Genomic DNA, 24,781 nt, shown 5'->3' with positions numbered 1-24,781 from the left:
CAGGCCCGCGAAGGCAAACTAGCGAGAAGGCCCAAGGAGGGGCAGCCCTGAGGGGAGGAGCTCAGGCTCCCGCCATGGCGCGGGCAGCCCCTTCCCTGAGGGCTCTGAGGGAGAACGGAGCCATGGCCGGAGGGTCGCGCCTCACGCCGGTGCCATCACACGAGCCACTCCTAGCGCACAACCTCTCGGGCCAATTGTCACCTTTGCTCCCGCGCCCTTCGTAACATAACTGCAAGGCTACCTTAGAAAAATATTAATTATGCAGCTGTTTCGCCATACGCCCGCCTCCAGCCCGGAAGAGCTTTACAGCCGTAGGCGGGGCGGTGATAACTCACGGGGCAGCAGCGGCGGTGCCGCCCTGTCCTGCCGTGTCCCGCTGTGGCCCGTAAGATGGCGGCACAGCTGCTCCGCCTGCGCCCCTTGCTCCGCGCCGCCGGCTCTCGGCTCTTCTCCGCCCAGCCCAGGTGAGCGGGGCCGGCCCGGTGGACAGCGCTGGGCCGGGGAGCGCCGGCCCGTCAGGGWGGGTGAGGGCCCTGAGCTCGGTTCCTTCAACATCGGGGTCAATGTGTGTTCACCTGCGTGAGGGTACGTGTGTGCTGGGTGATGGGGCTSTATGTGCTGGAAGCGCACTCATTCTTTGTGTCTGTACGCACCTGTGTGTGTGTTAGGAGAGTGTGGATGCGTGTGCTCTGTGTACGTGTGGTGGGAGGGTTACAGGCGCTGTATGTGCGTGTGAGGTGTGTGTATGTGTGTATATATGTGTGTATGTGTGTATATGTATGTGTGTGTATGTGTGTGTATGTGTGTATATTTGTGTGTATATGTGTATATGTGTGTATGTATGTGTGTGTATGTGTGTATATTTGTGTGTATATGTGTGTATGTATGTGTGTGTATGTGTGTATATTTGTGTGTATATGTGTATATGTGTGTATGTGTATATGTGTGTATATGTGTGTATGTGTATATGTGTGTATATTTGTGTGTATATGTGTGTATATTTGTGTGTATATGTGTGTATTTGTGTGTATCTGCGGCCGTGCCCTGTGGCTGCAGGCAGTAGGCAGCCCCTGAGTCGCCAGCGCATCCCCGTGATGTCCCGACCTTTGCTCCACTTCAGGAGCGGCGAGTCCCTGGTGACAGCAGGTGACAGCCGGGCGCGTCCTTGGCCGGCCATTGCTTTGCTCCGTGGCAGCAGCATTGCTCTTCGGGCTCGGGGGGAGCAAAAGGGCAGGAGTGGGATCACAGCATCCCAGACTTGGAGTTGTCTCTCCCAGAACTGTCGAACAGCCAGGCCCTTCCCTGGGTGACATGTGGGGTGTCAGCCACAATTAAACAAAAGGGTGGGCTTAAATAAGCTCCACATCATCTTAAACAGCTTAAACAACGGTGGAGCTTTTGAAAGGGTCACTGTGTGCCTAGCTTTGAGGGTACAAAATACTCAACAAGCCAGTTGCTGCATCACATTTTTTTCCAAATACTATTAGGAATAAACAGAGTCTGTGTTTCAGGGGGATTATTGCACTGGCAGAGCCTGAGTAACTGCATGTGGTAGTAAATGACAACTTTTGTCTCTATAGCAGAGTAAATAARCGTAGGCTCAGCTGAGTTCTGCAGGACTACACACAGTTGATGTGTTGAGGAACTGAGAGATTAACAAAATAGTTTGAGAAAGGAAAAGTGCGTGCCTTTTCCATATACTCAGCTTTGTACTTAAAACTTCTGATGTTTCATGGCAATACAATAAAAGCAAGTCAAAGAATCCAATGCACAAGAAGTGACTTTTCATTTCAGCCTTAAAATATCATCCTTGATGTTTCAAATCCCTACAAAAGCTTTATAAACCCTTCTTTCTTATTTTGTAATTATTTTTAACCTTATGTGGTTTCTACTACTGACATTTATCACTGTTTCAGTTGTTTTGTTTGTTTTTTGGTTTTGTTGGTTTTTTTTCTTATACCAAAATTTTATTTTTACATGTGTTTTCATTAGGGTAACTTTATTCTTTTACCTATATGTTTATTAATACAGTTTTTAATTTATTTGAAGTGTTAAGGACAAACTAGTCTTGCTTTACCTCTGTTAACAGCCAGTAGAATGCAGTGTATGTTAGTTCTTTGTATTTATTGTGGGTATCCTTTAGACCTAATGGTGTGCCAGAGTTGGGATGTGAACTGTGTTTAATGACACAGGTGTTTCCTCCCTTTTAAATGKGTCATGAAAATAGGATGCATCCTAACAGATGCATTAATTTGTCTTTTTTTAGTCCTCTGCAAACAGAACAGCATGGCACAAAGCGCCTGGAACCATCTTCTGCTAAAACTTTGATGGATATAGGCACTCGCAGGATCTTCTCATCAGAGCATGATATCTTCAGGGAGAGTGCCAGGAAGTTCTTTCAGGAAGAAGTGCTACCTTTTCATGCAGAGTAAGTTAACCTCTTCAAGATTTTGGTTTGCCAATATGCAATTTTGCCCCAAATGCTTTTTGAAGTGTTACTCCTGATACAATAGGATAAAAAGGTTATTTGTTTTCATGTACTAGCTTTGTGTTTCAAATTTACTGAACTAAAACAAGCCTGTGAAAGTCACGTATGAAGGAAAATCACACATAATCAAAAATGAAAGCATCCTTTCATCTCCAGTGCATGTGGCATCCTCAGTTTAGGCCYATAGACAAATGCAATTTGCAGAGTTGCAGCAAAGTTTCCCTGCTTGTAGGATTAACTGACACTAGTGATTTTGGGGTAGAGTTGGGGACAGTTCAATTCCCACATTCTTGGAAAATAGTTACTGAAAAAGGATTTGATCATGTGTCRAGAACAGAATCTACTGTCTTTCTTGCAGTAGATTTTGTAGCTACATACAAGTACATACAGCATGGTGAGATGAATTATGTATTACCTAGAAACTTGSAAAAAACATCTTTGTTTGAATTTCTTTATTTTTCATTTCTGTGGAAATACGTGCATTTTCTGTACGGAGTAGAAGTGTTGTAATTTCACTGAACTAGAGCTGGAGGGTGGTTTTAGCCCTTATTTTAGCTATATGCAATCACATAGTTGTGGGAAGAAAGGAAATGAACTCAGGTTTTGAATTGAAAATGTCAAGCCGTAATCCTGTCATTAGTAATTTTTAGTTTGCTTGAAGTGAAAACAGGAAGGGTTACTGAAGGGCTTGTTTTGAAATTGCTAGATGAGAATATCCTCAGCTCAAATGTATATCCACAAACAGCTGAGGTGCCTCAGTTGAGTGAGTGGAGCATTATGGCTGTGGGGCAGGAATGACAAGCAGGAGGCTTATAGCAGGTTTGGTTGGTGACTTCTTTGTCCTCAAACCACGACCTCATAGTAGTGTTCTCTTCCACTATACAGTCATGTTATGCCCGTTAAACCAGATCTTTTTCCTCATTTTGTGTTAAAAGACAGGTTTGTGAACGCATATTGGCTCTGCTTGAGATTGTTGAAGGTCCTGTTTGCCATCTTGCTGACACAACAATTTCTTAGAGAGGCTGGAACGAACTGAACTTGTGTTCTTTCATCACTTTAGTGGCAGATGAACACTCTTCTGACAYCTTTCAAGTAAACAAGGAGACTTCAGGCACAGTATATTGTCTGGTCTGAGATGAATAGACAAATGTAGCGTCAGTGAATGTTATTGTGGWTTATTGTGAGGAGGAGTAGCTTTGGTTCTGGGTGAAGTAGAGAAGGGAATGTCTCTGAAAGTGAGGATTGGGGGAAAGCAAAGATGGTAAAAAGAGATTTAAGATTTCTGGGAGGAAATTGTAAAATTTTTGTAGGAGCAAAAGCTCCAGCTTAAATACAGGAACTGAATTGGCTGCTCAGTCACTGGCAGTGTCCAAGGGTAGGGCTTGGAGCAACCTGGGCWAGTGTAAGGTGTCCTTGCCCATGGTAGGGGCTTGGAACTGGATGTGCTTTAAGGTCCCTTCCAATCCAAACCATTCTGTGATTCTATGATTCTGTTCTATATGTAGGATAAGAGAGTCAATTAACTGTGGGTAAAGAGCTGCRGTATAGTTCTGCTGCACACATGTGCATCAGAGGAATGTCTCTTGATACAATCTGTTTACCATATAGTTTTTAAATTGTGGCATTAAGAAAAAAGGCATTAAAAAAAAAAGAAAACCTGATCTGTTAATGGCCATCCAACTTTCTATTGAATTGGCAAACTCCATAAAGAGGCACTACTTTTCCAAGAATGGGTGATTCCTGTGGTGTTAAAAGTTTGCAAACTGTCAGCAGGTAAGCCYCAACTATCTGTTTACACAAACTTGAAAGTACCTTAAAGCAGTAATTTACCAGGAAACAGTACTGAGTTGTAAGAAGTGCACAGGGACCTATTTTCATATAAAACTGACTGTTACATCATTTGGATCTGGTAAGGGGTTTTTCATTGGTACAGTTGAAGTCTTTCACAAAAGAAACTGGTGTGTTATACTCATTTTGTRTGTGGGTAAATATGCATTTGTAAATGGAATGTCATGAGGATAAAGACCTGCCTGTAATTATCCAGATGGTTGAGACTAACTTGCCTATATTCTAGTCTGATGTAACAGTCATGACAAGTCTTAATGAAATCATGCAGGTTACACATTGGAAGCAGGAGTTCAAACTTGTTTTATAGTTGTTGTCCCTGTAATGCCAGTGGCATCTGTGGACTTGAACAGAAACCCTGAAGATTTGAAGTCACTGCTTCTTGGCTGTGAAATGTAGTTGTCTTTGTATCCTCACACTGTCTGTTGGTGTTCCAGTCTGAAGCAGCAGCCATGACAGATAAACAATAGCAGATGGAGGGTTCAGAGCRTGACCCTAGTTTTATGTTTGTTTTGCAGATGGGAGAAGAATGGCCAAGTGAGCAGGGAGCTCTGGGAAAAAGCTGGACAGCAGGGTTTGCTGGGTGTTGCTATTGCTGAAAAACATGGAGGCATTGGAGCGGATATTCTCTCTTCAGCCATTGTCTGGGAGGAGCAGTAAGTACTAGATGCTTCAGGAAGAATTTCAGTGATGGTATTGTTTGTGACTGTATTTTTTCCCCATAAATTTGTCCTCATTTTGGACTGCRTTTGCTTACAGAAAATAATGTTATCTTTCCTGTGGAAAGGATAGTTTAGAAATCCCTTCTGTTTTAAGTATTCTGGATCATTGTTTGAGTGACAAGTGTCATTATTCTCCACTGGCTTTGCGACTGGAAGACGCATTGTTTTTTTTTTTAGCTTGGTAGACTATATACCCATTTGGTTGTGAAATTACATTCTATAAATAATGGTAGAAGTGCCAGCAGCTCTCTGAGACTTCTGTGTATTGGGGTTTTCTTCATTATTGGGTCTATGTTGTAACAGTGCAGAGTTGAGTGRTCAAGTCTCTGTAGTACTTTTTTCTGAATTTCCCTGCTCCCTTTTTTTTCCAGGATGTATGTTAACTGTACAGGCCCAGGGTTCAGCCTTCATTCAGATATAGTCATGCCTTACATTGCAAACTATGGCTCTGAAGAACAGATTAAGCACTTTATACCTCAAATGATTGCAGGCAARTGCATTGGAGCTATTGCCATGACAGAACCTGGGGCTGGCAGGTAAGCCAAATATTAATACAATGGTCTTAACATCATTTGCTCTCTATTGATTTGCCAGTAAAAAACATTCTGAGCCTCCTGGTTAGTTACTTTATTGACTATGCTATCCTACGTTATAGGTAAGACTTGAAAAMCCTGTTATAGATTACTTTATTACAGCCTTGTCATTTTAAGATAGTAGTTCGGAATTCATTTCTGTATTGTCCCACTGTGGTCATTTATGCTTTGTATTTGCTTTTGCAGTCTGAGCTTATAATTACCAACCTGCTTTTTATGTGACCCTACTTGTGACATGAAGCATAGTTGGGGGTAATTACATAACTTGGTAAAGAAGGCTTGCTGTGGAGTAGAACACCTTACTTTTCTTTCCTCTGAACCTTTTCAGAGAAATACTCCCCTTGCCCAGCATTCATTTGGAGTAGACACTGCTGATCTGACGAGTTTCCAAAAGGGAGAGGGACACATGAGGTCCAAAACCTGTTGGTGTCATGTTTCTACAAATAGTAGATGTTGCTCATGGCTTTTCAAGAGCCTCCTGATTAGGACTGAGCCGACTTAGAGGATTTGGTTTTGTCTGGCATTTGTCATCTGAGGCACACTGCTGCGAGGGAATACTGATCTGTTATGTCAGTGCTTGTATTGCATCTTCTCCCACAAGCAGTGGTGGGGAAACAGGACCTCACGCTCCTCTATGGTTACACAGATTTGTCATCCTTTTCCACAGCATGCTTGGGGTTTTTGTAACACTTGGCTATTTCACTGTGTCGCACTATCCTCATCTATTTTCACTGAACCTGTGCCTGGATGGTATAAAATTTGCCCTATTTTGGACTGGATAGACTTCATGATAAAAATTGCAGCTTCCAGAATGTTTTTTTTTAAAGCTTCTTTTTGAATTTCATTTTAGTGACTTGCAGGGAATACGGACATATGCAAAGAAAGATGGAAGTGACTGGATTCTTAATGGGAGTAAGGTAAGTGCACAGACATACATATGGCTCATAGGCTTTGGGAAGTGAATGCATTTAGTTGAATACAGCAGGATATGCACCACTCACAGCATCTCCTCCCAATTCTTTCACTTTTGGTTTGGGTTTTTTGTGTGGGTCATATTGTAGGTGGGTTTTTTTCTTCCAGTTACTTTTTTTTAATGGGTCTTGATATATGTCTGTTGCAGGCAATTTACAAATTGATTWATGGGAGGGCTTGTATAGGTGCTTTCTGTAGCTTTTAAATAACCCTATTAAAAGGCTTATTTTTCCCTTAAACTGTGAAAAAAGGGGGGGAAAATGTGCTGGTTTTTAGTATTGATGTTTGGCAATAAAATATATACACTACCACTGTGAAATCTTCTGTGGCCCATGTAAAAACTTGTGTTTCCACAAAGCAAGCTATGGAATCTTTATTCAGGAGCTTGCTGGTCATGTTAGAAGAAAAACAAAACAATTGCATCAGATGCTCTGAATGTGTTGTCAAGCTGTGGCAAAGTACCACTTCTTTCATTACCATAAAAACAAGAAGGCAGAAATGGTGTTGAAGTGGGAGTATGGGTTCAACAGAGCCTTTTTTAAAAAAGTGATGAAATTTCTTAATCTTCTTTTGTACTGYTGCTGCTAACATAGTACTGATGGAGACTTCTGGTCTTAATAGAATATCAGTGGTGAGAATGTGTGCAAGCAAATATGTATGTGCAGCTGCTAAAAAGGTGCTCATGCTGCTCATTTGAAGCCAAGCAGGGCAGAAAGTTCCTTTCTTTTGCTGGACTTAAGATGGATMCCATTGACAGGCTCATCAGTTGTTCTACAGGATAATAGGAAGCAGTCGTGACAAGAAGCCGTTGATAGTTTTGAGTGTTATGCCTCACTAATTTAATTTCTAGAAAAGAAAACCTCTGTGTTCGTTCAATATCTACATGAGATACTGTATTCTTTCTTTATCATGGGACAGACAAAAGAAACAGATCTGTGYATTCTTTAACTGTGTATTTCTGGCCCACACAATACTTCTCAAATTAATGTTTRCCTTGTTCCAAAACACTTGTACCAAAAGCTTAAAATTCTTCTGGGCACGTGAACCTTGTCTTTCAGTTCACCTGTGAAAGTGTCAGTGTAATTTTTCTTTCTGCTGCTTGGTGATCTTTTCTAATCTCTATCCACCTTGCTTTGCTCAAAGTTGCCTTTTCTTACAGGTGTTCATCACTAATGGTTGGATGAGTGATGTGGTGATCGTGGTTGCAGTTACAAACCGGGAGGCCCGATCCCCTGCTCATGGGATCAGCCTTTTCCTGGTGGAAAATGGRACAAAAGGTTTCATCAAAGGACGCAAACTGAACAAAATTGGCCTGAAAGCTCAAGTGAGTTCATACARCCCCTAAWGCAATAGACTAAGGAAGTCTAAACCACTTAAGGATGGCACTAGGGTGCTATTCTAGCWGTTAGACTTTAGAGCACAAACATGCAACAAATGTATCCTGATTTTGCCTGTCCAAGTCTGAAGCATGTGATGTGTGAGGAGKGGCTGAGGAAGTGGGATTTGTTTGCTCTGAAGAACCCTGGAAGAACAGAGCCTTACTATTGCCTTTTGCTACCTAATGATGGCTGTAGAAATGGTGGAACCTGATTATTCTTTGAGGAGGACAGCCAAAGAGAGAKTGGCAAWGGACACAGGTTACATTAAGGAATGTTCTAAGTAGGTATTAGGGTAAAAAGTCCACCATGAAAGTGATTGGATAGTTCTACAGGGGCCAAGAGAGGTCCTGGAGCCTTCCATCTTTTGAGGTTTGGAAAGCTTAACTAGACAAGGCCTTCAGCTGATTGTTCTTCTGGAGGTGCTCTGAGTGGAATGTAAGCTAGATGACTTCTAGAGGATCTTTCCAGGCTAAACAATTCTGGAATTTCAAGTTAGAGTGCACAAAAGCAAGAAAAAAACTAGGGCAAAATTAGTGTAAYGAGATGAGAATGTCAGACTCAACTGTTGCATTTCAAATCCTCTTAGGACACAGCAGAGCTGTTTTTTGAAGATGTGCGGTTGCCAGCCAGTGCCTTGCTTGGAAAAGAGAACAAAGGCTTTTACTATCTGATGGCAGAGCTCCCTCAGGTAAAAGGAATGTGCATGTTTGCTGTCCACAGGAAGAATACAGAGATAGTTTTTGTCATTTAGTCCTGAAGTTTGTGTATTGTGTGAGCCACCTGGGATGCCAAAGCAGGATGTCTTTGTAACACCCCAAAACATTTCAGTGGGTTAAGTTCACAGGAGAAATACTGACCAGATACTCTCAAGAGGTCAAAATTACACAAGTTWACTGGCAAAATAYAGAAAATCAAGGAACTTTGGCAAAGGATGTAATGTAACATCCAATTAACATAAAACACCATAGCATTTACTTAGTCCATTTARCTTAGCAACCTTTAAACTCGTTTGATATTACAATACCCAAAATGTTCCAGGAAAAAATTAGAGGAAGAAAAAAGGGGGAAAGACAGATAGAAAAGATAAAAAAACACTCATATCACTAYCAATTTTTGAGTTCCAGCCATGATGAGGTAGAAACTCGCAAGAGGCAGATAGGGTCAAGACATGTGCTCCCCCTWTGGTCAGCTTTTTACACCCCAGAGTGTCCGTGGCCCTCCCCCCAGATGGGGCTTTGGGCACTTGACCACTCAGGAGTTGGGTTAGGCAAGACTGGGACACTACCTCTGGTGTGCCACGCCTGACACATTGTGGGGCTGGGCTACTCTAGGGCTGGGCTMGAGGGTGTGGTGTGCAGTGCAGGGCACACCTCACCAGAGCAGGGCCCAACCTGCCCCTCTCCCCCCACACATGCATCTCAAAATGTCTTAAGACATCGATCCTTTCCAGTCTCTGACAGTCTTGTATGCAGTGTTGTGTTGATACTGATGRTTTTTAACTGAAGCATGCAATGCTWCATGTGTAATTCTTTGGGCRTTGCTAAAAATGCTGATATCCCACCAACTCAAAGCCAGATCTCTTAACCAATGACCCAGCTATTGAAGAACCTGAGGGTAGTGTATTAAAAAGAACATACCATGGATTTCTAGCATGGAAGCACTTTGCTTAGTAAATTAACTATAGCTTGGAGAGCTCTGATTTGGCACTCTCCTTAAAAGAAACAAGCACTGCTGATCTAGCTCTTCTGCAAGTAGGAGTATATTAAAGTTATGTTGAACTCTGTTCATATAACAAAGGGAAGAAATTGTTTAGTTGCCAAAGTATCATGCTAGTTTATGACTTAGTTTATGAAGTTTTGGAATTATTTGGGAGGACAAGGAAGCAATGTGGTTTTTCAAAATGTGTTTGTGCTTTGTCAAAGCTATTACTTTGTAGTTGCCTCATTTGGTAGGGGTTATGTTTTTTAATTTTATACTGTGAGTAAATACAAAACCTGATGAAAAGRAATCTTTTACTGCTTGAAAGAAACAGATGTGCTCATGAACAGATTCAGTGTAATGCCAGAAACAATTGTTCTGTGCTTAGTTTTTATTTTTCACTATGCTACTGAGGAAGGAAAAACCAGCCATGTTTTGTAGGGTTTTTTCCTAGAGTTGTCCCATTGAAATGGTTAAATACAGTTGTTGTTTAATCTGAACTGTGAAAGCCAGTAATTGAAACAGAATGTGATGCAAATTTTTCAGTTGGTAAGATTCCTGTGCTCAATGGGTAGCTATTTTTTTGAGTCATTGTGTTCAGGAGCATTACCCGTGTAAAGACTTTATAGTGAGCTTTAGGCAGCAAGGCATTTGTCCCACTTACTAATTTCAGTAATGCAGTATGTCTGGTTTGATATTTTGTGTGACTTCTGCTCCCACTCCTTTAATGAACAACACTGAACATCTGTGTCCTTATTGTGCATCCGATGTGGAAAAATGTAGGACTAAGTCAATTTGTTAAAAATAATGGATTTTGTAATTTGTGTTTTGAAAGGAAAGACTGCTAATTGCTGATATGGCTCTTGCCRGCTGTGAATTCATGTTTGAAGAAACAAGGAATTATGTGAAGCAAAGGAAAGCTTTTGGGAAGACAATTGCACACTTGCAGGTGAGTTAGAACTCACACTTGCAGTGTGAGGCACGTGTTTACAGATTCTAGTGTGTGTTTATAGTACGTCAGTGTATGTGAAACAGCAACCAAATGAAAATCACTAGGCTGTTTTGAAAGGATTATTTGCACGTGTTTCACTGTCAGAGTATTGTTGCAGCTGTTGTTTGCCTCCGTGCCCATCGTTCGTTTTTGAAATGCAGAAGTAATAATGTTAAAAAAGGACCAGAAAAGCCCTAATGTGTATATTTTATGACTTGGGTAGGTAACTTTCCAGCAGTGTTGCTTCTGGGAGGGARATAGGCAGGCAGAAAGTATACTGGCTCTTTGCTGCTGCTGAAAACAATTCTCTTGTTGAACTTAGGCTTCCATTTTCCTGCCAGAGGTCCTTATCACAGGGTCCATCATACCTGCATGTATTTGTCTGGAATCCTGGGGACTGCCTGTGCAGGTACCTCTGCACACAGAGCATTGCAGAAAAATTACTTTGGAGGCTGCTGGTGGTGSGTTCTGCCAGCAGTGATCTTGCTGCCCAAGTGCTGCAGAGGTGCTTCATGGATGTAATGATATTCCTCAGCCAGCATCAGTCTGGGTGTTTGTGTGACTGTATAAAACTGTTGGATCATGCTCTATGGGCAGAGCTTGATCCTGATGGGGGGTAGGTAATTGAATTTTGAGACATTTGTGCCTATACTGTTTAGCTTTAGTCATAAAACAGATGTTGATTTCCACAGGATTGAGATACTACAGTTTTCCTGAAAATGGCATTAACTGTTARGGCTGAAGCAGGCCAAGCTCCTGTATGTTTGATTTATAGGATAGARGTGACTCATATGGGCTAAAGACGTTGGCTGCCTCTTTTTTTTTTTAAAAACTTTTGAAATAATTAACAAAAARTCAGTTTCTATGTCTTGAGACTTTGTTTGTCAAATTCAAATCTTTAGTTGTGAGGAGCACCAGAATTTGAACTTTCAGAGGCTGGAATGCTAGGTATCCCTCAGGGGATTATGATCTTCATCTGTTTTTAAAGTTAACTTTCAGGAATCTATAATTCCAGATGGAATTTAGTATGTGCACTGTGCAATTGTAACACAAAATAACTGTATTTTACCTTTTTTTATGTACATATCTTTTTTAATGTAATGTCATGTTTTTAGTAGTTCACTGTGCAGTGATCTCCAAAATAATCTTTTTTTAGGCTAGGCCATTGCCAGGCAGCAGGTGGACAGTAAATTTCATGAACTATGTATTATTTTTGCCAAAATAATGCATTTTTGCATACCTCTTCAGTTTCCCTTTTGCGTTTCTGATGACTTGAGTGTGTATATTATAAATAATCCTTTCTAATTAGAGCTCTGCATTGAGCTAATTCCTTTAGTCATGCCACATTACAGTGTTTGAAATTAATTCTTTCATTTTTGTAGTGGTACACTGGTATACTGGTCCAGTATATTAACTGTTGAGAGAAGCAAGTTTGTTTTTTTTTAATTTTAATATACATTTCTAGAAGTGAAAKAAGAAAGAACTTTTGTTACTGGGTGATATTTTTATCCCCTCCCTGCCAGAATTACAAGAAGGTGATGAAATAGCTGCCTGGTCTAGTTTTACATAACCTTACGATGGATTTTACCTCTTCTGTCTAGTCCTCTTTTCCAATGTGACAGAACTCAGTGCTGCAAAACTGTCTCATAGTCTCAAATTKCTTATTTTTTGCTTCCATTTCTTTGCATGTAGCTTAAACACTGAAGAATKTATGTAAAAAGCATTCAATAGATGGTGAAATGTAAATTAATTGGGAAAATTCGTGGCTCTACAGAGTGAAAGGATGTTCCCTCACAAGAGGGAGCTGAAAGTGACAGCCTTCTGAGCCTTCTGCCATGTGCTCTCTAGGAATTTGTTTTCTCTTTCTCTTGTGCTTTTTCTGTTACATTCATGTTTTGAGTTGACCTGGACAAGTAAAGAGCAGTAATTTTGTATATTGAATGAAGACATATTTGTCTGGAAATTAAGGGGTCTTCTGATGTATAGAGGCCAAAGTTGTTTAAAATAGTGATTTCTAAAAGCAATCCTTTAGGAAAACACTGCTTTTTCTACCTAAAGTATTAAACTGCACTATACTTCTTTCCTCTGCCTTCTCTATGCACTTCCAAAACAAGACAGTACAGCACAAGTTGGCTGAAATAAAAACACAGATTTGTGTGGCCCGAGCTTTTATGGACAACTGTTTGCAGCTCCATGCAGATAAACGCCTGGACTCTGCCACAGCCTCGATGGCAAAGTATTGGTATGTACTTACAGTCAGCTGGATGTGTTACTTGCATGATCTTAACTCTAATGATGTGGTCAAGAAAATCACAGTTACATTAACAACTGATGTTGGTTAACCAGRTCAATTTCAAAATAAAGGTACACTTTTAAAATAGGCTTCCAGTAATAACAAGATCACAGCTCAGCTTTAGCTTTAAGTAAAAGTGAGTTCTCCGTTGGTATTTAGACAAAAATTTACATTTCACTCTAGCAATTTTTGTTGGGTGKTTTTTKTTGTTTTCTTTGTTGTTTTTTTTTAATGGGGTATATGGCTTTTTTTTKKTTTTTTTTAAGCAAAATTTGAGTATTTGAGGCAAAATTTGAATATATTTGAAGCTCTATGATATGTTTAGTTAATGTTACTTAACAATCACTGTTTGGCCCAGCCAGTTTTCAAGGCTATCTGGTTATGGGAAGAAATAGTTGGCTATGGCTGTTGCTGTAACTGAAACTGAACAGTGCTTTCCTTTATTGTCCAGAGCTATTTCTGCCTCACCCTCTACTTCGTGTAAAGACAACTGCAGTAACTCACTGCTGCAGAATTAAAGTTTTTATAATAATTGTGGTATGATGAACTGAGTGAGGGATCAATTTGGGGAAAAGGCCACTCTTCCAGGAGAAGCGATTGACTTGTCATTTTCATTTCTTCTGTTGCCACTGAAAGCTGTGTGCTTAGAAAGTAGKTTTTTTCATGTCTTCTAACCTTGGCTTGAGCTTCCAGCACAGTTAAATTTTTTTTGCTATTAAATCTGTATTTTGCAGTTAACAAATGCTTTTGAAGAATTACAGTATGTTTTAAAATTGAAGGCTATAAAGTTTATTGAGGAAAATAAATAATGCCCARGTGATGGTTATGCTCAAAGAGAGTCCTGGTGTGTTGCTAGTGGGAATGAGGTGGAGAAGCCTGGTTTAYTGTTAATTTCTGACAGAGCTGAGGGATTTGGTAAGAAAAGAGACTGTATTTTGCTTTGCAAAAGGATTCTCTTGGCCTGTGAGAAAGGTAAACAGGCCTGTCTGTATTGAAACTTTTTCTTGTCTGAAAGCTGCCCCATAAAGGAAACAAATCTTTAATGTGTTAAATTGAGCAGTATTTATTTCTTACTAATCATGTTATGTTTTTGTCTTGTTAGCATATCTTTATCTTTTGTAATGTTTTGCAACATAATGTCATTCTAAAGGCAAATTTTCTTTTGGCCATTTAAGGTGCTCTGATCTCCAAAACAGCATAGCGACGCAGTGTGTACAAATGCATGGAGGATGGGGGTACATGTGGGAGTATCCRATTGCAAAGTAAGTGGAACATTTCAGATTGYATGATGCAGGATTACCASCAAAGTCAAATGAGGCACTTCCTTTACATCTGTGTGTCAGTTATTAAGCGTTGGTAGTGATTTACTGTGCCTTTTCTCAACATGTTCAGTTGAAAGAGAATCTACAGATGTCTGCAGGAAGGCTTTGTTTTGATTCTCCGAACGACTCATAAGCTGTTCAACAGTTGTCTGTTTTTTCACAGAATAGAATTTGTTTTTTTTAGAAGCAAATGTTAATTGAAAAAACAGAAGCAAAACTATAGAAGTAGAAATGAGGGGAGCTAGTTAGTTTTTTTTGAAATTAAATGCATGTGTATGAAGAAAACATGTTGATCAGATACCATGAGTATCAAATTGTCAAATCAAGAGCATAACTGGCTACATTCAGCTTTTTTTCACCTTTTAAAATGAAAAGGTTAAGAGATTTATATAGAGAAAAAGGAATTTGCCATTCCCATTTTTTTCTGAATTTATGAATTTAGAGACATTTGCGAACCTTTTGTATATTTCCTCGTGTAGCATCTGTGAATTTTGTGTATGGGCCAGGTGCCACATTAAGTAGAGGTTTTGGTGCTGTTTTTATTTAAAAAAAAAATCAAAGAGGGTAATCTGACAGTAGAAATAGCAAAAACAGGATTGCTGTGCAGTTRTCATAAATAGGTATGCTACTTTTTTAACTGAGTAGGTTTAAAAAAAATTTAAAATTACAAAAAAAATTAAATACATTGAGTATGAAATGGTGCTTTAACTAGTTCCTCYGTGTTACAATGAGTGTAATTTGTTAGTGTTCTGTACCCTGTCTTATTAAAGGAAGGGCAGCAAGCCCTATTTGGGGTGTCCTCAAACCCRTGCTTGTCTATGTGTACAGTAGTTGCCCACATGGGGTTTTATTATCCTTGTGAAGCAGAAATATGTGGATTTCCAGAGAATGTCACATTGCTCCTAGGTTGTTCTCTATATGATGATGCAGAATGAAGAATGGAAAAGCTCTCTGTCATCATCCTATGTGCTGTCACTGGGAATAACATATGGGAGTGGAGAAATAGCAGGAGTGTGGGTTTATAGGGCTTTGTTTTTTGTTTAATTAGAGGCAATAGTGGAGACTTCACGCAATAAACAAARAGCCAGGGAAGAGATACTGACCCAATTCGTGGTTTGGCACTCTGGAAAGTTCTAATATTCTAGGTAGTTGAAACCTCTTAGAAAATAAGAACTTCTTTGTCAATGGAAATAGTATACTTTCAAAAGAGGGATCTCCAAAGATAAAACAATTTTCTCTTTTGACTGTATGTTCCTTCTGAAGAGTTGTAATGTTTTCTTGTTTTGTTTTTTCCTCCCTCAGAGCGTTTGTGGATGCCCGTGTYCAGCCTATCTATGGTGGTACCAATGAAATAATGAAAGAACTTATTGCTAGAGACATTGTCAGTGACAAGTAGGGCAGATTCTTACTACTTTGCTGAGTCTTGCARAATCCTTTCCTTTATWAATATATGGCATAAAATCAGACATSAGAATGTAAGTAAAATAAATGTGCTGTTCCTTCAGAGGAAGTGACACTTAAAGTGCATGTTAGTAACAACAGTGTGCTCACATGCAGGATATCTAATATTTAATGAACTTAAAATTTAAATATCTTTGGACAACCTTGAGTARTTCTCTGGATATCCAGAGTCKCAGTAGTGAAAGGCAATTTTCTGTCTGGAATGTTGAGTAGCTTGGTCTTTCAGACTTGAACCCATTGTGTAGAATCCAAACCTTCCTTATCAGAATCAACTCTCCAGAGAAACCATGTTCTTAACAAAGAAACAAAATTAAYGTTACTTTGAAATTGTATTTCCCCTTGACAAGTAGAACTTGACACTGTTGCTGTGGTTGCCATACACCTGCTCGCTGTGCAGCAGCCCTCTGCTATGCAGCTGACCTCTATGTTTACATCTAACCTGGAACGCCTTATTTTAATTACTTTAGTCAAATAAACATAGTAAAGCATTTCTATGCAATCTCATGCTTGTCCGCATTACTTCAAAGCCCGCGGGGGAACGGGGCTTCTTCGTTTGTGCCCATGTTGACCTCACGGTGCTGAGGGGAATGTCGGAGGAAGGGAGCATGATGCTGGTGAACGTGAGTGGCGATAATAACTTGGAATGTATGTGCTGATGGGTTTTTTAGCCTTTTACCCGTGCTGGGCGTTAAAAGTTGCACCTGTCCGGAGCGGTGAGCGGCTCCGACCCCTCTGCTCCACACAGCCTCGGGGCGCGCGGGGGCGGTGTGTGTGTGGGGGCGCGTGGTGTCTTACGTCAGGCGGGAGCCCGCCAATGGCGGACGGCCACGCCCCCAAGCCGGGCCACGCCCCCGGCGCCCCGGATTGGCCACGCTCCTCCCCCTGAGGAGCGGGGAAAGCCCCGCCTCGCCGCGCTGCGCTTTAGCAGGGCGCGGACTCTTCAAGAGCGGTAGTGAGAGCCGCGGCGAGCGCCGTGCCGCGCGGGATAGGGGCGGCGGCGGCGCCGCTTCCGCTGCGAAGAACTCGCCGGACGCCGAGGCAAGCGCGGGGCGCGGCGCGGCGGGGCGCTGTGAGGCGGCGGGGGCACGCAGGGGCCGGGCGGCGGTTGGCTCCCGCGGCAGGAGGGGCGAGTGCGCATGCGCGGGGTGGGGGYGGGGTGGGGGTAACGGTCCGTGCGCGCGGCGGGGCGGGGCCGGCGGCTCTGAGGCGGGGGCGGAGCCCGCGCGCGTGCTGTGGGCGGGGTCGCGCCGCGTCCGCCCCGCGTGTCCCGCCCGGGATTTAAACACTGGATTGACGCTTCCCTCGGGTAATTGACGTGGACCTACGCTCGCGTACTTTTTTCGCCTTGGGGTAACCCTGGACGAGATTTGTCAGAGTGCAGACCGCTTAAAGAGCTGGATACTTAAGATAAAGTAATTGGCAAAGCTCTGGGGAGCAACTCAGATCCAGGTGTGTCCCGCAGTCTGTCTTGAGAGTTCCTCTGTGCTCCTGAGCTAGTCTTTCCATCTATTTTGTCAATTTCTACCCACTTTTTGCAAGCTACCTACTTGCAAAATGCTGAAGCATCTCTCTCCCCAGAACTGTAGTGGTGACTGTATTCTGTGCCTACCCCCTCTCTAATGGAAAACAAAAATGGGACTTTTCAATTTCCAGTTTGCAATGTGAGCCAGTTAAAAAAAAATCCAAATTATGAAACTATGCTTTTTGTYAAAGGGTAAATACTTCCATTTTGTGCTTACTTTAATAAAAAGGAAATACTGAGAAATGCACTGGATAAAGGCTGGTGGACATACCAGCTCAGAAAGCACTCCTGCTATATTCATCCATGGTTTGAAATCCTGGGGAATATCCTGAGGAGCTTAAATTCCAGTCATCTTAATTTGTGTCTTAAGAGCTGAATAGGTCTCATGTAAAACCAGATTTTATGACCCCCTCTTCAAAGGCTGAAATTCAAAAGTATCACTGAAATGTGGATATGGACTTTGCAGTGTATCAGGAAATATTGTAGATATTTATGTCAGAGGCATTTGTACAACCTACTTACGGAGGCATGTGTTGTACTACAAAAAGTGTTTAACATGTATCAAAAATTATTTCAAAYGTTACTTTGCAAATATGCTGTTACAGACTGAACAGGAATTAGTTGATGTGGTAGTAAACTTGGAAATTGTATTGATTCTCTGCTCAGAAGCACATATGAACAAGGAGGAAAACAAACCTGTTCAGAGATTTTAATGTGTCATGGATYTTATCATAAATTAATACTAATGAGTTCCACTTGAAGTGCCTCCTTTTGGATGTTTTTTATTATTAAAAGTTCGGGTGGTCTGTCTTTAATTGTGTTCTCTTAGTGTTCAAAGAGAGATCCTTTTGCGGGGGGAATGTTGTGGTTTTTGGTGGTAGTTTTTTTGTCTCAAACAGGAGGAATTTTTGTTTATATCTTCTGTACAGTGGAGTTGCAGTTTTGTCTGGATAGTTGTGCCTGCACAGTGAGCACTGCTGAAAGCTGAGACTCCCCACRTAATCCTCTTTTGGTTTATGGGTTTTTTTTCCAATCTATTAATAGAACAAAATACTAAAATGCTTAAATACACATAATGAGTAATTGGTCTGCTTTTGAAGTGAAAACAAAAGCTGCCTACTGAAATGATTTTTTTTCTCTCTTAAAGGCTAGTCCCAGGTGTGTTAAATATGGACTTCTTTCCTTTTTCTTTCATAGTCCTAAGCAGGACATGCCCAGTGGGACCAATATCTTTTTTGAGTTGTTGCTGCAGAGTATTCTGTGAGACTATTCTGCAGACTATGCTCTTGAGCTRTTCTTGCTATTCTTAGAAATCACTGTGATCCTGTCGGTTTTCTGAAAACTGGGATTGGTAATTAAAGCCTGAGGGATGCCTCCCAACAGGCAAGGTTGGAGAAGCTGGCCAGGGTCAGGTCCTGTCCACTGTACTCAGCTGAGGCAGTGCCACAGTACTGCCTGTCTGCCAGAGCACTTTATTTTTGTCCAGTGRTTGTCAGAGAGGCTGTCCAAGAGGAGCTGGGGATTACAGGACAAATAGTACAAAGCAGTAAGAAACCAGGTTTTGTCAGTTGTGTTGTAGTTTGCTCGTGTAGCTGCCCTCTCTTCTGCAGGTTGTCTCTAAGAGGCCTTAAACAGGTTGATATACAGTATTTTTGACCATTCTTGCTGAGGTTAATTTTGGGTGTTTCTCAAGGTGCTTTCTGCTGTCAGGGACTTGACTTAGCTTTTGAAATTCTGTCTAGGCAAGGAATAAACAGTGGAAGTTGACTTACCTGAAACACTGTTAATCTGTGAATAAACTGGAAATAGCCSTATTAACTTGAAATGTTGCTGGTAGGCTTCTGAGTTTGAAAGCAAAAAGAATAGTAAATGTAAAAATYTCCTCCTGGTCTTGAGGAATCTCATTAAGAAGAAAGTTTCAGGTGTTTGTGATKAGAAGAGATGACTCAATTTACAAGGAGAGAAAGCTGCTACAAGAGGACTCTTAAAAAGCCTCATTCAAGTGTAGTTTTATTGTCATTGGAAATGAAAATATCACAAACAAAAAAATCCACTAAAAGACAAAGCAATCCTCCCTCCAAGCAAAAATCCCACAGAACATTGTCTGCAGTGTTGTGTAACCGAAGTGATAGTGTTATGCAAGGAAGAGAAGAGTCAAAAAGTGAAGGGACTATAAACAAAAATTGAGAAGGGAGGAAATGCCACCCCTTGTGCTGGGTTGTAGCTAGGTTTTGTGGTGTTTCTTTTTATAGGGTGCTGCTGATCACTAACATGAAAACACCGGTTTCAGATTTTAGCCAAATTYGGATGAGTTAAGCCTGGTAAGAAAGGGGTCTAAGGCAGAAGTGTCAAGGGAGGACTAAAGAAATCAGCAGAGGTAGAGAGGAGCAGGAGTTACTGGGGGATTAAGAACCTGCAATAATGTAAGGGAGCRGGGTGCAGGTTGGGCTGTGGTAAACTGCAATTCCCAGCTATATCCTCCTGGATAATTAAGGCATTAGGAGAGGATAAGCATGAAGTCACTTTAAACATCAGTTGCTGTATTGTGCATGTGTGGTACTTGCTTCTTCCCTTCCCCAGTACTTACTTAATGTCAGCTTTTCTTTTACAAATACTTTATTAGTTTGTCAAGTAGAGTGTTTATTCAGCAGATGAAAAGCAAACTGCCAGTTTAGCAACGTTTCAGCTGTTCTGGTTTTGAAACTTCAAGTAATACACAATGGAAAAAAAATCTTTAAAATGTTTACCTATGACAAAAAAAGCTTTCCCCAGAWTGAAAATAGTCTTCCAGTATACCATTTTGCAGTACTTGTCTTCCCTCCCTCTTGGCCTTTTTTTTTTTTTCTCTCCTCGAAGGTAGTAGGTTTTGATCTGGAAACTCACTTCCAGTATGGGTGGAGTGAAATTATTTTTGCAGTTTTCTGCCTAAATGAAATATAATGTGTCAAATTGTAAATTGTACAACTCTTGTCAAGCCAAGTACTTGTACYAAAATTTGTGTATAACTTTTTGCAGCTGATACTTTGTTTTGTTCYTGCACCTATGACTTTTGTGTGTGTATATTTATGATACTTCTTGGAGGAATGCCAAGGTCTGGAGATTATGACAGTACCAGCTTTTATATAGTCTTTTTGATGTCACTGTAGTGAAATGAGCACACTTGAATGTCTCACATGACTGTCTTCAGGGCAGAAACATTGTGTGAAATTTGCAAGTTGCTGGATAAGGGGTTGAGTGATTTCCCTCTTCAAAAGCATTTTACTGATTTTTTTATCTGTATCATAGTTTAAGCATTCTCTGTCAGGCATTCCAAATTAGTGATTTGCCAATGCTCTTTAGTTCGATGTTTGTGCTCCATATGAGGGTACTTTGATTTCTTCCCCTCTTTCTCCTAAAAGAGTTAAAAAGAAGTCCCCCAGATTAAAAAAAAAAAAAAATGCAGATTAATAATTTAGTACTGGTATTCATTGCAATTTTAGAAATTTGAAACTGTACCAAAAGGGTACGTGGTATTTGAGGGAATATGATCAAGTTAAAACACAGCACTATTAAAGTTTTGTGCTTCCAGTTCTTTRAATAACCTCCATCTTCATACAGGTGTGTGATCCACATCTCCAAATGACTTTTTTGYTTGAACAGCAGCTCCACTGTGTACTGATGTTTCCTGGCTTTCAGGARTTGCAACCTGTGCCTATTAAACTAYTTGGACTRAGGGAGGTAGATAGTAAAGTAGGATCAGTTATAACACATTGCTCAGTGCATATAGCTACCAGGCTGATGGTGTTCTTCTGGGAGAGCTTCTTGGAATTCCCAGGGAGAGGTCAAATGCAGGGACTCCTGAGTTCACATTAACCCCACAGAGAAACTGTTCTCTCCCCCTTATATTTTAGCCACGCCAAATTTCTCTGGCTTGATATAGTTACTTGCCACGTGTTAATGGCTGGGATGCATTGGTGTCTGAATCCATACCCCTTTGGATTTACAAATGCTGAGGCCTGCTAGCTTTCACAAGAGGGAAGACATGAGTCAGCCAGGTGCTGAGAGCATTGTCAAGTCACCAGAGCCTTTAGGATTTGGGGCTCCAGTTCTCATCAGTGCATTTCCCTGTCTGATCCTAGAACAGGGTTCTTCCTGAACAGCTATCCACTGGGAGGACTTTGTGATCACTTCCTTTGTAGGCTGAAGTTATTGGCCAATTTATAAAAGCTAAAATCCTGGGGATTTTAATGGTATAGTTTAGGATTAGCAGTCGGACCACCAAACATTATCCCAATGACKTTGGGTAGGTGATGTACAGAGATGAAAACCTCATGAGAAGTACACACAGAGCAATGAAAGGTGAATAAAGCATATAGACAGTGGTAAGGCAGAACTAGAGCATTGGGCTCTCTCTGTTTTGCTTTATGTTTTGAGGTTTAAGGAGCAAGTATCCAGACTGGTATTCTCAGCTCCGTGGTTTCCACATCTCACTTTAATGTTAGCCCCTTCAATGTGGAAAACCTGTGTTTATAAACAAGCTAAGGCTTCAGACAGATTTTTTTTTAAGATCCATATGTGTCAGTCTCAGAATCATTGACCCCTTATGAGATCTGTGTATTGAAAATCGCTGAGCTAGGCAGTTGCTGTGGTGATCAAGGAAACTGGACACATTAAAACGAACACAGTGGAAGTGCTGCTCAACTAGTACATGGTTCAGCAGAATTTTCTGTGGCATTACTGTGCTACACTCACTTTTGCTACTGTTCTTTTACTGTTTCTGGTTTTGTCTCTAGCTACTTAATGAAGAACTGACAGGAACTTTCAGGCTGCTGCAGGCCATGTTCAATTAAATAATTCATTCGGTTTAATTTAACCATTTCCTAAACAAAGCTGTAAGTACTGTGCAAGTGATGCCTGCATGGTAGGCTGTGGAATAGATAAGGTATGACTTGGCAGCATAGCTGCAGGAAGGGGTGAAGGTTGACACTGGTCCTTTGATCCCAGAGTCTGGGAACCCTTTTTTAACTGGCAAGCCCCAAGCAAAATGATTTGTCAAGGATAACTGTCTTTTCTCAAATTGTTACGAAAAATATACTGTATGTATTATGCAGATAGTACCTGATGAATAAARAATGGGATACAAAGGCAAAGAAAAAAAATTTTTTTCGTAGGAAAACTTTAGAAGTTTAGAGTTTTCTGTTTTGAAAGCATGAGCCTTGTTGATTGGTTTCTAATGTGTATTTATGAGAATATCTAATAATTAATCAAATGCTTGGTTTATATAGATTTACAATAAATAATAGTTTCTCATAATAGTGCCAGTCACCTTTCTCATGGTCATGTGGTTCAGTCTGGGCAAGGTTAGATGACAGTTCTGAACTTTTTTGGTCTTATTTCTCAGAGCGATAGAATCAAAAATGAAATGAGGTATTAACAGTTACTCCCCTGAGAGGTAAAGGCTTTCATTGCACATGGAATAGCCTCTGAATGAAATAAAGAAAAAACAGAGAGGGTGTTCTTGTTTGACTTGGGAGGGAGCATAGTCTGTTTTCTTTAGATAATGTCCTTTTTTATAGAGTATTTGAATAATGTTGAAATGTTGAAAGAATGAAATGTCTAACAGAGTTGTATTTGTACTGTGTCATGAAAATGAGAAAATTTACATGGCCCATGTTATTTTCAGGTTTGCTGTAAACTGCCTACAGTAGCTATAATGACACCAGCCCTCAGGGAGGCAACAACAAAAGGTCATGGTATCCACTTGTCACCTTCTTTGTCCTCTAGAGCTATGGAGTCTGATACAGCTTTGTGCATGGAAAATTCCAGAGCAGTGGAAGAGAAGATAAAAGAGGACTCCATCGCACAGATTACTTGCTCAGTCCTGGGGTTCCCCACTGSTGACCCCAACCTCAGGAATGATATCCTCAGTGTGCAGCATTTTGGTTCCCCACCATCCTCCAAGTGCTATCAGTCTGTCTTGTTAATGGGTACAAATTCTGCATTTAGCAACAAAACTGGTAAGCAGACAAAAGTGGGAGAGCCCGGCTGCTCCAAGATGAGAAAGTCATTACATAATGGTGCTGACACATCATTTGGTCAGATTAGTCACTCAGAACCTGAGCAACAGCTCAAAGGGGCAACGTTTTCAGAGACCACATCTCCAAACCTGGCAGGAATGCAGAGACTTTCAGATTCAAGTCTAACTGAATCCAGTAATGCAGAAGAAATGCAACTTTTAAATGGTAAATGGTACAAGAAGAATGGGGTTTTGGGTAGGGCTTTGGAAGTCTGCACTGAAACAATAAAAGGGGATTTATTACACCAAATTCTTCATGGGCCTTCAGAAGGGATTTTGAGCTGCATCCAGGAGGAGGTGTATGCTCGCTTACTCCAGTGTGTCACTAAGCAACAAATGGAAATCAGTCGTGCCAAAAGAACTCAGAAGCGTTTACAAATGCTCCTGGCAAAGCATGTTATCAAACACTGTGATCAGCAGCTGAAATGCTTTGTGAAACATCAGCTTCAGAGAATGAAGGTTTTCCATGAGCCAGCCAGATTTTTGAGCAATGGCTCCCTCAGATGCACTGAAAGTTTGCCAGAAAACAACACAACTACTTTGGAAAGTAGTTCAAGTGTGGATGTACAGAATGGAGTTAGCATTGCACCAGGTGAAATCCGTGGGTTTGCACTTTCTACTGGAGGGCTGCTGTCTCGCGTGGAGAAGGACTTGGACTCTGATGCAACATGTAGCAGCTCAGATGAAGATGGTGAGGAACAGACTTTAAGAGCAACTGTGGAAGCGTAAGTGTTAAATTCCTGCTTAGACTCATGTGCTTCTTGCTTATAAATCAGGGTGGAAGGGTCTAGACCTGCAGATTGCTTCTTGTGTGAGTAAGCGCGCTCAATAGATAATCCTGCTGAAATCATCAAGACTGACAATGTGAGCTAGGTTTGGCAGAAAGTAAGAACTTCGAATTTATGCATTTAAGGAGCAATTGCTTTACTAGACTTTGGAGAAYTAGAGTTTGTACTGCACTCTTATCAGTTTGCGTTGCATCAATACTGCTGATAATTCAATACTCAAATGGTGCTGTAAATAAAATAGTGATAGCTGTAAATACTTTGKGACAGAATGATGGGCCATTAAATTATACTCTGGAGTTACTAAGAATTAGTCAATGTTAGGATCTTGAAATCCACTATGATGTGATAAAGWGTAAAAATGATCATCTGATGCAGGTGTCAAGCGATCCAGTATTTGCCGGTCTGTACATTGAAAAACGTTGGTTCTATAACTTACAATTTTTTAAATGTTAATTTACATACTGAAGTCACTCTGCAACTATGAATGTAGCTAGCASTGGTATTTATATTGTTGCTGGTATCTTTTTCAGGAAGAACCAGAGGGAAATTCATATAATTAATTAATAGTGYCTTGAGTTGGCAGGAATCCTGTCAATACAAATCATTGTGGCTTTGAAAATCAGTGGTGGGTAAGAGGAAACAATAAAATTGC

The 24,781-nt window shown here is 40.9% G+C and overlaps 2 protein-coding genes across 4 annotated transcripts in view; both read left to right on the top strand.

Annotated features, from left to right (window-relative positions):
* The first annotated feature begins 303 nt into the window (after positions 1 to 303).
* On the top strand, positions 304 to 16,258 carry ACADL (acyl-CoA dehydrogenase long chain). The gene is made up of 11 exons (XM_057389867.1): positions 304 to 464; positions 2,267 to 2,428; positions 4,852 to 4,989; positions 5,427 to 5,591; positions 6,499 to 6,565; positions 7,780 to 7,944; positions 8,586 to 8,687; positions 10,533 to 10,646; positions 12,803 to 12,930; positions 14,157 to 14,243; positions 15,606 to 16,258. The coding sequence occupies exons 1-11, from the start codon at positions 391 to 393 to the stop codon at positions 15,697 to 15,699; spliced, it is 1,296 nt and encodes a 431-aa protein (XP_057245850.1). The 5' UTR covers positions 304 to 390; the 3' UTR covers positions 15,700 to 16,258.
* A 376-nt stretch (positions 16,259 to 16,634) lies between these two features.
* The window catches only part of KANSL1L (KAT8 regulatory NSL complex subunit 1 like), a 60,023-nt gene continuing 51,876 nt past the window's right edge, over positions 16,635 to 24,781 (top strand). For all 3 annotated transcript variants that reach the window (XR_008967035.1, XM_057389864.1, XM_057389862.1), the window contains exons 1-2: positions 16,635 to 16,802; positions 22,949 to 24,066. Coding sequence is in view for 2 of the 3 variants with exons in the window: in XM_057389864.1 (XP_057245847.1) it covers positions 22,979 to 24,066 (1,088 nt within the window). In the remaining variant the exon portion in view is untranslated. The remainder of the gene's footprint in view (positions 16,803 to 22,948; positions 24,067 to 24,781) is intronic.

The sequence above is a fragment of the Malurus melanocephalus genome, unplaced genomic scaffold (assembly GCF_030028575.1).
Source record: "Malurus melanocephalus ecotype Western Australia unplaced genomic scaffold, MMel_1.1 scaffold_20, whole genome shotgun sequence".
NCBI lineage: Eukaryota > Metazoa > Chordata > Aves > Passeriformes > Maluridae > Malurus > Malurus melanocephalus.
This window is presented reverse-complemented; position numbering and strand designations above follow the sequence as displayed.